A 17,196-nucleotide genomic window follows, 5' to 3' on the forward strand; every position below is an offset into this window, starting at 1 on the left:
AGGTGCTTAGGCCCAGCCCGGGAAGGAGCCAGGACTCTGTTTCCGCCTTGCCCCAGGCTGCCCATCCCTCCCCTGCCAGGCTGCCTCCCAGCGGGCCGCACTCGGTGCCACGGGAGCCTCCCCTTCTCCCAGTGGGCTCCTGATGTGCCACCCCACCCTGGGACCGCGCCCTGAGGGTGTTGGAAGGCAGGGAATGTTCACCCCTTGGGGCCCTGGAGGAGGAGCAGGCCGAGGAGGCAGAGCTGGGAGGGCAGGCCTAGCCGGTGCCTGGTACATAGTAGGTGCTCCATAAATGTTTATTGAATGAATGAATGGAGGCCATGCAGGCAGAGGCAGCCGCGCGTGTGCAGGCACTGGTGAAAGAGCGGGTCCAGTGGAGACTGGTGAGTAGCACCCGGGGTTGCAGCTGAGCGGGGCCTGGGGTTTGTTGGAGCCAAGGCCAAGAGGCCAGCAGGGACCAGGTGGAGGGGTCAGGGACTAGATAGGGGGGTCAGGGGCCAGGTGGGGGGTCAGGGACTAGGTGGGGGGATCAGGGGCCAGGTGGGGGGTCAGGGACTAGGTGGGGGGATCAGGGGCCAGGTGGGGGGTCAGGGGCCAGGTTGGGAGGCAGAGGATCAGGTGGGGGAGGTGGGGACCAGGTGCAGAGGTCAGACAGGGAGGCAGGGACCAAGGGAGGGGGTCAGGGGTCAGGTTGGGGGATGGGTCAGGTAGGAGGCAGGGCGCAGGTGGGTATGTCAGGGCAGGGCAGGGATCAGCTGGAGGAGGCAGGGGTCAGCTGGGGAAGGCAGTCCTCTGAATAGCCTGGAGGATTCTGGGAAAGCCAGAGATAAGCCCTGGGGTGGGACTAGGAGGCGAACTTTTAATACAGGTCACCCTTGGCTTTGGGCAGGAGGATCACATGCTCCCCCCAGTGCCTGGCGGTGGGTGGGGTGGGTGCTGGGCTGCTCGGGACTGGGAAGTGGGTGCCAAGGAGTGGGCCGTGTAAGCTGGGCCATCTGTGCAGAGCTCTCCTAGAACCCGTGTCGGGTCTCTCTGGTCAGCTGCTGGGTAGTTTTTCAAGACCAAAGCCTTTTGGTCAAAACCTTTCCATCTTCCTGCTTACCTCCTCCCGCCGAGGCCTGGACACGGCGCAGGTGCTAATGACAGATGCGACAGCCCCGGGAGCAGTTGGGTTCATGGGCGATGACTTGGTAGGCAGTTTACAGAGGGCTTTGGGGGGGGGGGGGTCCTGGTAAACCAGAGAGACACCAGTGCACAGCTGTTGTCCCCCTGCACAGACGAGGAAACTGAGGCCCAGAGGGGTAAGGTGCTAGCCTGGCCACGGTCACACGGTGAGCCAGCGGGCAATGTGTTGTGACAGCCGAGAAACCTGCAGATGAGCCTGAGCCCCTGCCCTGGCCCAGGGTACTGGGCTTGGAGGCTGGTACTTGTAACGTTGAGGCCGTACAAACCCAATTAAACAGCCCCCCCACCTCCGCCCGCCCCGGTAGCTCTCAGTCCTCCCTGCCCGTAGTGTGGTGGCGTTCTCATTAAGCCCTTCTAGGTAAGCTGGAAGCTCGGTGGAGGCAGGGCGCGTGTCTGCTTCGGTGCCGGGCCCCTAGTAGGTGTGTGGTGAATACGCGCCAGTGAGTCAGGAACGCGGGTGAGCAAGCAGCTGGTCCCCAGGGGTGAGTGGCCAGCCTGCTCCCCGTGCCCCCGTGGCACAGATACGGAGGCAGCCGGGGTCTGCCCGCCCAGCCCCAGATGGCACAGAGCCAGGAGTGGGTGCCAGAGGTGTCGTGGGGCAGAAGCAGCTCCCCCGAGATGCGGAGCACCTGCCCGCAGGCTGAGCCTAACGGGACGTGATTGAATGTGGATGGAGCCGGGCACCTCGGGCGCAGCCCAGGCTCCTACTGCCCAGGGCTGCCCGAGGATGGGCAGGGCACTGGGGCTCCCCGGCGGCATGTGTGAAGGGGCCCGGGGGTTCGGCTGACATCTAGGACGAGGTGAGGACACAACACTGGTATGCACACTCCCGCTGATCTAACAGAAGTGTGGTGCCAGAGCGAGGGATGCAGAGGGCCCTGGTGCTCATCGTGGCTCGGACCATGTTGGCATGATGCTGGGCTCCAGGTGACACATTTTAGGGGGGAGGATCTTGACAGCAAGCATGACCTGGGGCAGCTGGACCCAAGAGCTGGGGACTTGAAACCATGGCGGAGGAAGAGGAGTAGAGGACGTGAGGCTGTGTGGCCTGGAGAAGCGATCGTAGGGGAGTGAGGTAACTGATGAGCAAATATTGGTGGGCCCTTTAAGGGGGGGCGGCTATTGGCCTTGTTCTCAGTGGCTCCAGAGAGCACTTGGACCAATGAACAGAGGTCCAAGGAGTCAGAGTGGGCTCTGTAATATTAGAAGAAATTTATAACAATCAGAGCTGTTCAAGAGGGTATAAGTAGCCTCAAGATGGGCGCTGAGATCCCTGTCACGAGGGGTATGCAAGTTGGGGAATGTTACCTCTGCAGGAATTCCAGAAAGTGTGGTAGTTCTAAGAGCTCAGGCAGGCCCATGTTCCCCGCTGGGTGGTCTTGGGCAGATCACTGCCCCTCTCTGAGCCTGTTTCCTCATCTATAAATGAGAAGCATAAGGCGGGTCATGAGGCTAACAGGGAGGCTCAGTGCATTTCCTGTACCCGATGAGCAACCCATCAGTGGGGTCCCTCCCTCTGATATGTAACATCCTGACTCAGTGGAGTCAGGGACCCCAGGATCTCCCTCTGCCCTCCGTCCCCATCCCTAGCCCAGAGCGCTCATTCCACATATCGTGTTCTGAGCACCTGCTGCATGTCTGACCTTGTTCCAGGCATGGAGGTTAATTATAGTTGCGAACAAAATAAAGCCTGCTTTGAGTTCATGATGGGGGTGGGGGTGGGGAGGGCGGCTGATAATAAAGAACTAAATGATGTCTGGTATTGTTGAGTGCCCTGAAGGGACCAAAGCCAGGTTTGAGTGACCAGTGAGTTATCTCAGATTTGGTGTCAGGGAAGGTGGGCTTAAGGGGAGCAGTTGAGTAGAGACCTGAATGAAGTGGAGTAGTGGCCTGTGCAGACCATTGGAGGAGCATTCTAGGCAGCAAGAATAGCATGTGCAAAGGCCCTGAGGTAGGAATGTGCCTGGGGGCTTTGAGGAGCATAGCTGGCCTGGAATAAGTACTTCATAATGATGGAGAAATTGAAGTTTCTCTCAGCTTGTGGACACTTTCCTGATAGGGAGGAAGGTGCCTACACAAGGGGTAGGAAAGCCCCTGGGCGGCCCCTGCATGTCCAGTCCTTGCCATGGGCCCAGCTCTTTCGAGGAAGGGGGGAAGAGAGAGCCTCAATTTTCTCATCTGTAAAAGGAAGCTAATAGCACCAGTCATGTAGGATTGCTATAAGATTCAAAGACTGTACAATGTAGGCCAAAGGGATAGTTATGACTCTCTTACAGGAGAGGAGACAGAAGCCCAGAGAGGTTAATTAATGTGCCGTATGTCACACAGCTCAGCGTTCAATCCTCGGATCCTTTGCCTTCAGCCTCTGTACTTCTTACTCTCTGCCCTGCAGCTGGGGCTCATTTTACCTGAAATCCAAATGGTTTACCTACCAAGCGGTAGTTCCGTGGTGAAGGTATAATTATCCCATTTTACAGATGAGGTACTGAGGCCCAGAGTGGCCTGCCCCGGGGAACCCCGGTGAGGTGGAGGCAGCGACAAGATTCCGGGACCCCTGGCTTGGTGCTGTCTTTCAGCAGACAGAGGTGAGGTGGTGCCTGCCCCATGAGTTCTGGCTGGGTCCCAGGAGTCCTCAGTCCTCCTAATCCTGGATAATGGCACTGACCCAGACAGTGACAATGGCACCTCAGGGGACCTTGGCCAACCTGGCCCAGGGAAGAGCCCAGGCCAAGGCTTATCAGCTGCTGCAAATGAGATTTCCCCAGTCAACCCTCACATCCCTACTCCTGGGAAGCGGGAACATGGACCGCACCCTTCCCCCACCTGTTCCCCAGCTCCCACCAACGTGCCCTCCACCAGTGTCCCCACGGGAGCCTCTTGCCCTGTACGGTATATTTGTCTCCACTATGGCCTGGGGTGTCAGGGGAGCCCCGGGAGATAGCTAGGTGGCACTCACCATGCCCTGCAGGTGGAGAAACAGGTTCAGAGCTGGCCAGCCCTGTGTCTCGCCTTCCCTGCTGACCATGGCTCCCCCATCTCCTCCCCAGCCGCCTCAGCCGCAGACCTCACCCTGTGCCGGACAATATGCTATGCATCTGAGCAGTGTCCCGGGTTAGCTGAGGGGGGGCAGTGAGCTCCCAGAAGGCATGCGAGGTTGGCAGATTGAGATCCGCCATTGCCACCCTGGGCCTGAGCCTGACCTGCCACCGGCGGCATGTGACCCTCCCCGGGTCCTGGCATCCGCTTCCCCTCCAGGAAAGGCTAGGACTGGGTTGAGCAACGGCCCCTCGTCCTTCCAGCTCTGAAGCTCTCGGATTCGGATTCCATGGAGGCATCCTGAGCCTCGTGGCACCTGGAGGAGAAGGGCGTAGAAACCAGCTGGATCAACCAGTGGCTTCCTGGGGGGGAGGGGGGGGGTTGCTGAAGCCCAGAGAAGGGGGCGGAATTTGTTGAGAGTGACTCACATTCTGTGGCTCCAGACTGAGACCCCACCTGAGCTGTGCCTCTCAGACCTGGCAGGGCTTGCTGACCCTCCTTCCTCCTCACCATCCGAGGGTGTCCCCATGACAGGAGACATCGGTAGCCAGCTAGACTGGGGGCCCACCCCAAGATCCCTCTGCGGTATGCTGCACCCCCCAACTTTGCCACGTTCCTTTTCTGTGCTGGCAGGAGAGAGGGGGGCCTGCCCTTGCTCGGGCCAGAGGTCATTTGTTCTTGCCACACCTGTGTGCCCCCGGGTGGGGGGGGGTGCAGGCACAGTGCGTGGGTGGGGGAGGGGAGGCTGGGCCAGGCTCCCCCAGGTTTAACACCCCTGGCACAGGACGGCAAAGGCCTCTGCTTCTGGCTGCTTGCCCCTCCCTCCGAGCTGGTCGCCCGCTGCATTTCGGCCCCGGCTGGGTGGGCAGCAGGCTCCGTGCCCTCCATCGTCTCCCTGAGCTTCTCTGCGGATCGGTTCCTGTCTCAGATGCTCGCTCTCCATTCATCTCCATCCTCTGTCTCTCCCCGCTTGGCTGTCTCCATATTTTGCTTTCCCGTCCTGCTCAGTCCTGGCCTCCTGTTTGCAGCTCCCTCACTCCTTCCTTTCCCTCTGCCATCTCTCCCCCCACCCCCGCCCCAGGAGTGGGGGGTAGGGCCCTGCTCCTCCTGCTAGCATGGGTGCTGGGGGATCACCATGACCATGTGGACCCCCAGCTCCAGATGTGAGCCAGCAGCCCTCGCCCACACCTTGAGTGGGTGTGCAGCCGGGCGGGGGGCCAAGCGCTGCTCTCAGCACCTTCTTCCCCTTGCTGTCCCCCTTCCCTGGCTGCGTCAGGCCTCGAGGGGTGGTGGGCAGGCGGCCCAGAGACCGGGACCAAGTGGCTGACGCACACACGGGAAGGGGTGATGGGGAGCCTCCTCTCCTTTGGTCTGAGTCATGGGAGGGGTGGGAGGGTGAGGGGGGCTGGGCCCTGGCCCAGGCCATCCTGGAGACCAAGAGGAGCAGGAGAGGGGGCAACGGGCAGGGTCACCTTGAGGGCTCAGCTGCACAGAGCTCAGAGTAGCTGGGGTGGGGGCTTCTGTCTCCCCTGGACTGTTTGGGGAGGAAAGAGGTGGGATAGGACTAGCCCCGGTCCCTAAGCCTGGAACCCTTCTCCTAGTCCCCTCCCCCACCGCCCCCCTCGCGCCCACCCCCCACCGCCCGGCCTCTTTACATCCCCTCAGCATGGCCTTGGATTTCCAGAGGCTCCAGCCAGGTCAGCTTTGCCCTGCACCCCCTGAGCCTGGCTGGGGGTGCTGGCTTGAACAACTCAGATCTGAAGACAGGGGGTGGGGAACGGCGGTGGGGGGGCACTCTGTATGGCTAAAGTTGCGCATGTGCACACATACATGTACGTGGGGAACACACATGTGCTGAAACATGTGGACGCATAAGCAGGTATTTGCCCATGTCCCCAAGATGCCCCTACCCGCCCCGCTTCCCACTCGCCACACACAAGTGAGTTCACCTTCACCCAAGAGCGCTCCCGTTGGGGGCTCCCTGTGCACGCGTCCTGGGTGCTTGCTTGGGGGCGTGTGTGCACACAGGGCCGCCTGCACGTCCGTCTACTTGTGTGCGTCTGCTTGCACGCCCCTATGCTGGCGTTCCGAGCCAGCACGCACCTGCACGTGCACCTGCATACAAATGCCGTCCCCAGACGTTCCCAGCCGGAGGGGTGGGGTGCAGACAGAGGGCTCTCTGACGGGGCGAGCTTGGCCACTCAGCCTCCTCCAGTACAACCTTGTGGCCTGTGGCAGGGGAGGAAACTGAGGCCCTAAGGAGCCAGCAGCCATGCCAGATGGGAGCGTCCCTGCCCGACTGCTTTGTGCCCCCCTCATCGCTCCCCCCACCCCCTCAATCCCTGTCCCGCCCCTCAGCCCAGACCAGCCCTGCAGGGGACTGGGAGGTGTGAGTCTGCCTCTCCTGGAGGTCGTGATCATCACAGCTTCTGTCACTGTGTCCGCCTTTACTCCGAGAGGTCATCGAATGCCCTGTTCACCTGCCACCTCCTCAACAGGAACTGCTGCCTGGACTTCTTTGGGGCTGTTTCCCTCCCTGCTTCCCTCTCCTCTGTTCAGCCCTCTGGGGCTCAGGGCTGTAAATTGCTTTTGCTTTAACAGCAAAGGTTTAATACTTTTTTTTTTTCTTCTCAACGCACTCTCCTGGAGTTTCCCAGGAGGAGGAGCCTGAGGTAGAGGTGGCTCTTGTGAACAGTCTCTGGCTTTCTTTGTCCAAGGGTGGATTTCTCTGACCCAGTCTTCGTACCCCTGGCCACTGCCCGGGGCGAAGGGAGGGCGCACTGGGCTCTTCCCGCAAATTAAGAGAGCCTTGCGTGGGCGCTGGAGCTTGCTGCCTGGCTTGCTGGGTGATTGGGGCAGGTCTCCCCTGGTCCGGGGCTCAGTCCCCACCTGGAAGGTGAGGGTCTGCTGGCTGTGAGCCCTGTGCCACCAACACTGCTCTTCTGCATCTCGGGCGTGGGCAGCGTGGCTCACCGTACTTCTTCCCCATCAGACGGCTGGGCAGGGACCTGGTCCCCACTTACCATATGGCAGCACACGCAGAGATGGTTCACTCCCTCTGGCTAATTGGGCTGCATGGAAGGGGCTCCAGGCCTCCTGACTCCTGGTGCCTGGGAGCCTTGATCCTGGCCCAGGCTGTGCTGTGTGACTAGGGGCAAGTCCCTGCCCCCCTCTGGACCTCTGACTCTCCAGCCACAGAGGGGATGGGGGGCTTCGGCCACACTCTTTGGGATGCCACCGGCTTTTCCGCCTGCCTGAGGCCTAGACTACAGGATCGAGGCCCTCTAATGGAAAGCACTTTGGGGAAGTGATATTGGGGGTGTGTGTCTGGCTTCCCAGACTCGCCCTCTCTCCCGTGGCTCTGCTCCCGCTTGTAGAAGGAGTTCTCCCCATGTCCTCTCCCTGTGGGAGACCCCCGGCTTGGGGGGCTCACAGCCTTGCTGCTCTGCTCCCCCTCCCCCATGGAAGCTGAGACAAGGGAATTATTTTTGGAACAAGAGCGGTTACACAACAAATGAATTATTTATCTTTGGGCATGGAGGGGAGGAGGCATTTTGCTGGGCTTCTTAATTCTTTTCCTGGATTGGAAGGTGCCTGCCTCACTACACGGTCATGTGTATAGGGGCCCGTTTGTCCAACGTAAGACTGTCCGTGGGCACGCTGCGGTGTTCCGGCTCATGGGAGGGCATGTGGGTCTTTGTGCCGGCAGGTGGACGAGTGTGGACAGGAGTGCTGGGGAGTGTGTGTGTGTGTTGTGTGCGTGCATGCACGCGCACCCGACCTGTCACTGTCCAGTCTCCCTTCTCTGCCCACCGTCCTCAGATTCTGTCCCCCTGTCCCTACTCCTTGTTTCTTCTGTCTCCTTCCTTCCAGACCTCTTGGCCCCCTCCTCCCTCTCGCCACCCACCACCCTCCCTTCTTTTACGTAACAGGGACCCCAGCTTGCTGCGGGCACCAAGGACCCCCAGTGGGAGGGGGTAGAGAGGGGACAGGGGCCCATGCTGGAGCTTTAGTGGGGCTGCTCTGAGCTTTCACTGATCTGTCGCCCCCTCTCGGTGCTGCCTTTCAGGAGCCAGGTGACAGATGGGTCTCTTCCTTCCTGCCCCATCTCTCGCGCTCCCTCCTCAGAGCTTCACTCTCCAGCCTCCCGTGGGAATCGTGGGAATCGTCTGAAGTTCTGAGCCCAGAACCGGAGGAGGAGGAAGAGGAGGAGGAGGAGGAGGAGGGAGAGGAAGTCGAGTCTCGAGAGCCTGTGCACCTTCCCAGAAACAGGCGGTGGGGGTGTGTCCCCGTGTGTGTCCCGGTCCCGGTGGCCCACGCCTGCTGCTAGCGCCCCGGAGGACCCCCCACCCCACCCCGCAGTTGGCACCGGCCGTGTCTGCTTCTCCCGGGGCCCCTGTGCCGGGGGTCGCCCCCAAGATGGTGGCGGCCCCAGGGAGGACTGTGCCGCCGGCCCCAGCCTCCCGCTGCTAGGTGCCCCCCACGCCCCGGCCCCCCTGCCCCCCAAGCCCCGCCTTCCCCGGCGGGGGGGGGGCCGCGGCCGGCGCCATGCTGCGCCTGGGCCTGTGTGCTGCCACCCTGCTGTGCGTGTGCCGGCCGGGCGCCGTGCGCGCCGACTGCTGGCTCATCGAGGGCGACAAGGGCTACGTGTGGCTGGCCATCTGCAGCCAGAACCAGCCCCCCTACGAGACCATCCCGCAGCACATCAACAGCACCGTGCACGACCTGCGGCTCAACGAGAACAAGCTCAAGGCCGTGCTCTACTCCTCGCTCAACCGCTTCGGGAACCTCACCGACCTCAACCTCACCAAGAACGAGATCTCGTACATCGAGGACGGCGCCTTCCTGGGCCAGTCGAGCCTGCAGGTCCTGCAGCTGGGCTACAACAAGCTCAGCAACCTGACCGAGGGCATGCTGCGCGGCATGGGCCGCCTGCAGTTCCTCTTCGTGCAGCACAACCTCATCGAGGTGGTGACGCCCGCCGCCTTCTCCGAGTGCCCGAGCCTCATCAGCATCGACCTGTCCTCCAACCGCCTCAGCCGCCTGGATGGCGCCACCTTCGCCAGCCTGGCCAGCCTCATGGTGTGCGAGCTGGCCGGCAACCCCTTCAACTGTGAGTGCGACCTCTTCGGCTTCCTGGCCTGGCTGGTGGTCTTCAACAACGTCACCAAGAACTACGACCGCCTGCAGTGCGAGTCCCCGCGCGAGTTCGCCGGCTACCCGCTGCTGGTGCCCCGGCCCTTCCACAGCCTCAATGCCATCACCGTGCTCCAGGCCAAGTGCCGCAACGGCTCGCTGCCCGCCCGGCCCGCCAGCCACCCCACGCCCTACTCCACCGACGCCCAGCGGGAGCCCGACGAGAACTCGGGCTTCAACCCCGACGAGATCCTCTCGGTGGAGCCGCCGGCCTCGTCCACCACGGATGCGTCGGCGGGGCCCGCCATCAAGCTGCACCACGTCACCTTCACCTCGGCCACCCTGGTGGTCATCATCCCGCACCCCTACAGCAAGATGTACGTCCTGGTCCAGTACAACAACAGCTACTTCTCCGACGTCATGACGCTCAAGAACAAGAAGGAGATCGTCACGCTGGACAAGCTGCGGGCGCACACCGAGTACACCTTCTGTGTGACCTCGCTGCGCAACAGCCGCCGCTTCAACCACACCTGCCTGACCTTCACCACGCGGGACCCCGTCCCCGGCGACCTGGCGCCCAGCACCTCCACCACCACCCACTACATCATGACCATCCTGGGCTGCCTCTTCGGCATGGTCGTCGTGCTGGGCGCCGTCTACTACTGCCTGCGTAAGCGGCGTGTGCAGGAGGAGAAGCAGAAGTCGGTCAAGGTCAAGAAAACCATTCTGGAGATGCGCTATGGGGCAGACGTAGATGCCGGCTCTGTGGTCCACGCCGCCCAGAAGCTGGGCGAACCCCCCGTGCTGCCCGTGTCCTGCATGTCCTCCATCCCCTCCATGATCGGGGAGAAGCTGCCCACCTCCAAGGGGCTGGAGGCCGGGCTGGACACACCCAAGGTGGCCACCAAGGGCAACTATATCGAGGTGCGCACGGGCACGGGCGGGGACGGCCTGGCCCGGCCCGAGGATGACCTCCCGGACCTGGAGAATGGCCAGGGCTCGGCCGCTGAGATCTCCACCATCGCCAAGGAGGTGGACAAGGTCAACCAGATCATTAACAATTGCATCGATGCCCTCAAGCTGGACTCGGCCTCATTCCTGGGGGGGGGTGGCGGCGGCGGGGACCCCGAGCTGGCCTTCGAGTGCCAGTCCCTCCCCGCGGCCGCCGCCGCCTCCTCGGCCGCCGCCCCCGGGGCGCTGGAGCGCCCCAGCTTCCTCTCACCCCCCTACAAGGAGAGCTCCCACCACCCCCTCCAGCGCCAGCTGAGCGCCGACGCCGCCGTGGCCCGCAAGACCTGCAGCGTGTCCTCCAGCGGCTCCATCAAGAGCGCCAAGGTCTTCAGCCTGGACGTGCCCGACCACCCGGCCGCCGCGGGGCTGGCCAAGGGCGACTCCAAGTACATCGAGAAGGGCAGCCCCCTCAACAGCCCGCTGGACCGGCTGCCGCTGGTGCCGGCGGGCGGCGGCGGGGGCGGCGGCGGGGGCGGCGGCGTGCACCACCTGGAGGTGAAGCCCGCCTACCCCTGCAGCGAGCACCGACACAGCTTCCCAGCCCTGTACTACGAGGAGGGCGCCGACAGCCTGAGCCAGCGCGTGTCCTTCCTCAAGCCGCTGACCCGCTCCAAGCGGGACTCCACCTACTCGCAGCTCTCGCCCAGACACTACTACTCAGGTTACTCCTCCAGCCCTGAGTACTCATCCGAGAGCACGCACAAGATCTGGGAGCGCTTCCGGCCCTACAAGAAGCACCACCGGGAGGAGGTGTACATGGCTGCCGGCCACGCCCTGCGCAAGAAGGTCCAGTTCGCCAAGGACGAGGACCTGCACGACATCCTCGATTACTGGAAGGGGGTCTCGGCCCAGCAGAAGCTGTGACCCTCTCCTTGCCGGTGAGGCCGGAGGGGGAGGGCTGGGGGCACCCCCGGGGAAGGGCCCGGCGGCCGGGCAGGGGGAGGGGGCGGCGCTGGGGGGCCGCGGCCGGGGAGTGGACGCACACGCACACCCGCACGCACGCACCCATGCACACACCTGACCACCACCTGACTGTGAACAGCCACCACCCGACAACAACGGACAGGAAAACAAAGACACGTTCTCCTTAAAGTTTACACACTGATACCGAAACCAGTCGTCTTTACTGTGCTGCCCAGGGACTCTGCTGGGGTGTGCGGGGCTGGGGGGGGGGCGCAGGCCAGGAAGCCAGAAGGGGGTGTGGGGTCTGGGGCTCTGGGACTAGGCGGAGGAGTCTGGGGGCAGAGAGAGGGTCCTCCCCACCCCCTACTCTGGGGACAGGTCACTTGGAGATTTAGCACCAGGCAGATATTGGGCCTCATTTCCTTTCTTTTATGGCTGGGGAAACTGAGGCCCAGAGAAAGGAGGTGATCACCCCAGGGCCACGTGGCAGGTTAGGCAGTTTCCCAACTTCCCAGCCCAGTGCTATCCCCCACCCTTCGCCCGCCACCCCCTTCCAGAGCTGTGGTCTCCTGGGGCTGAGGGACTTGAGAAATCAGGCAGGTGCTTTTCCTTTCTAGAAAGCCCCACGGCCACGGCCCCGAGCGTGGAGCTGTGATTCATCACGCTGGGGGTCCTTCGCCCCCCCGGCCCCCCCCAACGCCAGCACCCAGGAGAGACGGGAGGTCTTGCTTGCAAGAAAGGAGCAGAGGCACGGGGCCATTCCACCAGCCCCCTTCAAGTGTCTTCCAAGTAGCCTGGGAGCTGCTTCTGGGGTCTGAGGAGAGAGCAGGTGGGCCTGCTCCCACCGCCTCTCAGGTGCAGGCCCCCTTGCCCCAGCCCCCTAGCCTCTCTGGGCCTCTAGGACCCCTCCTCATCCCAGAGGGCAGCAGTGAACTGTGATGCCTGGGAGCAGTGGGGAGGCAGGGTATAAGGGGGGGTCTTCCTGCCTGGGCCCCCCACATCCTGGTCTCCCACCTTCCTGACCCCCATCGTGGGATCTCGGGGCAGGGGGAGGAGGGCTTTCCCAGGCGTACTCACCCACCACCTCTTGGCTGCCCCTCCTTGCCCCACCCCCTGGCCAGAGGGGCTCCCATGTTTCCATGGAGATGGCCGCTTCCCCCCTTGCTGACCCCCACCCAACATCGAACAAAGCACAAATAGTGAGCACCACCCCCCTGCTGGGGTGGGGGGGAAGCAGGCAGGTTCGTAGGGCCCCTCCCTCTCCCTGGCCAGCTTCTGTCGCCATGGCAACCCAGGGCCTGGCAGTTGGGACTGTTGGGCTCCTGGGGTTTCTCTCTCAGTGTGGGCGGCAGAGGGTGGTAAGGGAGGGCAGGCCCAGGCGGCCGCAGCCTTTTTCAACAGCTAGGGGTTTTCAGGGTCGAGTCTGTGGGGAGGGGGGCGGGGCACGCAAATCCGGGGTCCTGAGACTGTGGGGGCTTGAACACACTGTCAGGGTGCTGGGGGGCCCTTCACCTTTGATTAGGACGTGGGCCAGTGGGGGATGGGGACGCCTATAGCCTTGCCCATCTGCCAACGTGCTCCTTGGCTCCCCACCCACCTCAGGATGGGGAGGAGCCCGCTCAGCTCCCCCCACACCCCTGCCGGAGACCCCCAGCCTCTGGCCTGTCACCCCGTTGGGTTTCTTGAGATCTGGGGAGTGTGGCTGGGGGGTGAGGGTGGGCACTGGGGTGGGACTAAGACCTGTACTGTGTGGGGGGGCTGCTGACCAGGAAAGCTAGTGCCATCTCCTGGGTTGGTGGGTGGTCTAGCGACCTTCCTTCCCGGGGTACAGACTGGGAGAGGACTGCTGGGGGGTGCTAGGGCTCAACTGAGCACCTCTCTTACACCCACTTGGGGGACAGACCAAACCCAGGGCTCATTTTGGGGGTGACATTTGCAAAGAAAGGACTGTTCTTCTGGGGAGTAGAGAGGAGGGGGCCAGCATGGATATGCAGAGCAGACCTCCCTCAACTCCCGCAACCTGCCCCCCCCACCCCTCCTCACACCAGATTGGCAAAACTGAGAACAGCAAGCAGGCAAAGCCAGTGGTGTGAGAAAGCAGATTCCTGTTATATTTGCATGACGATTTTACTGTATTTTTCTGAGCAAACATCTGTCGTGTATGTGCCAGTTTGTCCAGACTCCCAGGCCCCCCTCCCCGCCGCCCCCTCTTGCCCACATTCCCTCTGTTGTGATCTGACAAGCAGCTCTTGAAACCTGGGGAGGGGCCAGCTCTGCAAAAGACCCCAAACAAGTGCCACTGAGACGCAGCCCCTGCCCCACACCTGTCTCCTGTCTCTCTGAACGTTGGACCCACAAATGCCGCCTCGCCCCGTGGGCCCCCGGTTTCGTGCCCTCGCCCTTTCCCCTCCTCCCTGCCAGGGAATGGTAGTGCCAGGGAAGGGAGCGTGGGGGGACCTCTTTGTCCCACTTGCTGTCATTTTTCAGGTGAAGACGTTGGGGACACCCGAAGAAGGAAGGGGGCTGGGTGACTTGGCTACCAGGTTGGGGGGGCAGTCACACTGCTGAATCCGGGGGGCTAAGGGCTCGGGGCTTCGTGGGTGGCTTTATGGGGAGACTTGGGGTCCTGAGGGAGGAACCCATGGAAGGAGCCGGGGCCGGGGTTGGCCTGGTCTTACGGGAGATGACACTTCCCACAGGGAGGGTTCTCGGCAGCGGGAGCCCCCCACCCTTGCCATTCCCCCATCATTCCTGGTTGAAGATGACCTATAAAAGCCTCAGACCATCTTACTTTGGGGGCTTTAAGGATAGGTCTCCGTCTTAACAGCGAGGGTCTTGCCACTCCAGGAGGGAAACGACCTTCCCAACCTAGATCACACCAATCTTTGAGGCAGAATAGGATCTAGCTCGGGCCTCTGGCCTCCTGGCCAGGCTGGGTCTTCAGCTGCCCGGCCAGGCCGCTTGATCTGGGAGAGGGGCCAGTGCGCTGCAGGCCACCTTGGAGGTTTTCCTGCATCTGTGTCCTGTGTCTATTCAGGACCATTCTTCCCCGGCAGGGAGCAAAATACTCACGAAAGACGAATGAACATTTATGTCATGGAGTCCGGCCGGCTGAGGGCCCCGTGGTTGTAATGGCCTTGAGCACGGTGGGCCTGGGCTACGGCCTGGGCAGACGGGGAGGGCAGGCAGCCGGGAGAGAAGGGAAGGGGGGTGACGTGGGAAGGGGGGGCAAGCCGGCTGGAGGAGATGTGGGTGCCATACCCTGGAGGCCTCCTTGCCTTGGGTCATGCCTGGGCTTTGCTGTCCCTGTCACAGAATCTCCAGAGGAAATTCCTGGGTGCCTGTCACTGGAGAGTGGCACCAGGAGGGGCTACTCTCCTCACCTGGAGGGCTAGCCCTGCTAACCCCCTGTTGGAGCTAATGGCCTTCCGGAAGTGAAACGTGGAGGTCTGGGGGGAAAAAAAAACCAAACCCAAGACAAAACCTTAGTCTGGTGTGGATACCTCCTCAGGGGTCCCGGGGCCTGCCCCTGCCTGCTGGAGGCCCCTTGCCTCCACACCCTTCTTAGGCTGCCTGGGTCCAGGCTGGGCAGGGGAGTAGCGGGTAGGGCTGTCTGCGGGGCGGTGGGAGTGGAGAGACCCACTTGGGAAGAAGAGTAGGCCTGCGTAGCCCCAGAGACCAGGGAGGCAGGGGAGAGTCTGGGCTTGGCCGAGGGTCTGTTTAAGGTTTTCCACTGGAATGTCGCTCACTGTCCCCACTCTCGGAAGGTTAACAGAGGGGAAACAGAAGTTCAGGAAAGGGAAGGAAAGAGATCTTCTAGGGTCTTGAAACCAGTTAGGGACAGACTGAGTCCAAGAAGGGGGCCAGGCATGGGGGACAAGAGTAACATGCCCCAGCTTGTAAGGGGCCTACATGCAGAGAAGGGGCAGCCATAAAGGGACAGAAGGACGCTGTGCAGAGAATTAAAACAGGGTGATGGAGGGGGGAGGGACAAGCTCGGAGGACTAACCACGAGGGCCAGACTAGAGGGAGAGGGTGACGGGTGGGTGGCTGGATGTCCCCAGGAACCTCCTCAGGTGGCCCCACTCTGCGGCCCCCACCCCGTCTGAGGCAGCCTCCCCTTCAGCAGCATCCCACCCCATTCCTGGCTGAGCGGGGCTCTTTCTGGGTGGAAGCACTGGCAGGGAGGGCGACCCCCAGGGGCTTAGAGGGGCAGGGCTGACAAGGGGCTTGCCTGATCCCAGTGCTTTCTCCTCCCCACCAAGACTTCGGCTCCGCAGCGCCCTCTGCCCTCCGGCCCAGGAGCTGCCATGCTCCCTGTCCATCCTGACCCTGTGTCCTCGCACCTTTAAGACAGAACCAGTATTTACACTTTTTGCCTCTCCTGCCTGCCTCAAACGCCTCATTAAAGGTCCCTCAGTGCTGCTGAGCAGAGGGAAGGGAAGGGGGTGTCGAATGGGGTGGGTGGGAGGCTCTGGGCGTCCTCTTGCTTCCCTTGCCCCTCACCAAACAAGCACAGGGCTGGACAGGGGCAGGGGTCCATCCTCGCTGCCTCCTTCCCCCCCCTCCCTTCCGCCCTTCCTTCCCCCCCTCCCTCCACAAGAGCCGCCAGCCCCATGGGCCCTGCGGCTTGGCACCTGGTTTGGGTACTGCAGAGCTGGTCGCCCGGCCCTGGGCTGTGAACCTGTGAACCCTAGCTGTGTGTGGACCTTTTCCTTCCTTGGGGGGCCCAAAACCTCTCCTTTTCTTCTTTTAGGGGGGTAACTTCATTTATTTTTCTCTTCCCTATATCTGCCTCTCCCTCCTCCCGATTTCCTGTTTTAAACTGAATGGCACGAAATTGTTTTCCTCAACTCGAAGATTCCTGTATGGAGAGAATCAATTTCTATATTTGCAATAAATTTCTTATTTAAAACAATGGGGCCAAGGTCTGTGTTGAATGTCGTCCCCTCCCCCTCCCCCCCGCCAAGTGGGAGTCCGGGCACCTCCAGTTTCCCTTTCTCACCAGAGCCCCACACGCAGGGTTGAGGAATGGGGCTCCCTGGATGGGCAGTCACCACCCACGGTGTCTGCCGGAGGGCAGGGGCCGGCAGGAGACGAGAGGGTCACGGTCCCCCCACACCCCACAAGCTGGCAGGCTGGGGGCCTGATGGCGTCTCTTCCTGAAAACCCGGGAGGCCCTCCACCAGCTGCCCGTGTTCCCCTCCGGGTACCCTGGCCTCCATCGTCCCTGCACTCGGTCAGACCTGAGGAGACGGACAGGGTGTGGGCATTATAAGTCTCGGCTGATGCCCAGGGATTATGTCCCCTAGCCAGTGGCCAAGGACCCCGATTTCCCATAGGCCGCTTCTAATTGCTCTGTGCCCTTGGAGAGGGGTGAAGTGGGGCCCAGCGGGTCTCCTCTGGGCTACTGTCAGGCCAACTTCCTGGCAGCCTGCCGAGTCCCACTGGGTCTCCAGACAGGTCTGCTGCCTTTTTCTCCACAGTTACGAACCACCCCAGCTCCTTCTCCGGGATCAAGAGATGCGGCTTGTCTCTCTGGTCAGGCACGGGGGTCGGGTCTTCATCCAGGGAAACCCTTGCTCAGGTGGGGCCTGGGGGCCACCTACAAGCCCCAGCCTCCTTGTCTCCCAGGCCGCCCTTTGCTCGGACCGCTGCCCTTCAACTGCGGCAAACCCCTCCTCAGGGCGGCCCCTGGATTCAGCCTGGATGGCTGTGGGGTCCTTCGAGTGGCCTCCCTGGCACCGAGCTGCTCTCCCGAAGAGTGATGTCACACTGCCATTTGGCAGCCCTGGCCCTTGGGTCTGTTGTGATCCCTTTCACCTCCCTGAGAGCTGGTGTGGACTGGGGCGGGGGGGGGGGGGGGTCCTTCTGCGAAAGCCCCTGTCTGAGCCCCAACTGGCGTCCCGTCTCCTCTCAGCTGGC

The 17,196-nt window shown here is 62.3% G+C and overlaps 1 protein-coding gene across 5 annotated transcripts in view; it reads left to right on the forward strand.

The window, feature by feature from the left end:
- The window catches only part of ELFN2 (extracellular leucine rich repeat and fibronectin type III domain containing 2), a 77,818-nt gene extending 65,100 nt beyond the window's left edge, over positions 1 to 12,718 (forward strand). For 4 of the 5 annotated variants that reach the window (XM_054506831.2, XM_054506833.2, XM_054506830.2 and 1 more), the window contains one exon: positions 8,291 to 12,718. In XM_054506831.2, coding sequence (XP_054362806.1) covers positions 8,770 to 11,232 — 2,463 coding nt within the window. In that variant the 5' untranslated portion in view covers positions 8,291 to 8,769 and the 3' untranslated portion in view covers positions 11,233 to 12,718. Of the gene's footprint in view, positions 1 to 767; positions 3,771 to 8,290 lie in introns of those variants that run through there. The other variant, XM_064590628.1, reaches the window with a different exon arrangement.
- Positions 12,719 to 17,196: the final 4,478 nt, after the last annotated feature.

Source organism: Mirounga angustirostris, unplaced genomic scaffold (assembly GCF_029215605.1).
Source record: "Mirounga angustirostris isolate CCGP_5_RB_7025 unplaced genomic scaffold, mMirAng1.0.hap1 SCAF_5, whole genome shotgun sequence".
Classification (NCBI taxonomy): Eukaryota; Metazoa; Chordata; class Mammalia; order Carnivora; family Phocidae; genus Mirounga; species Mirounga angustirostris.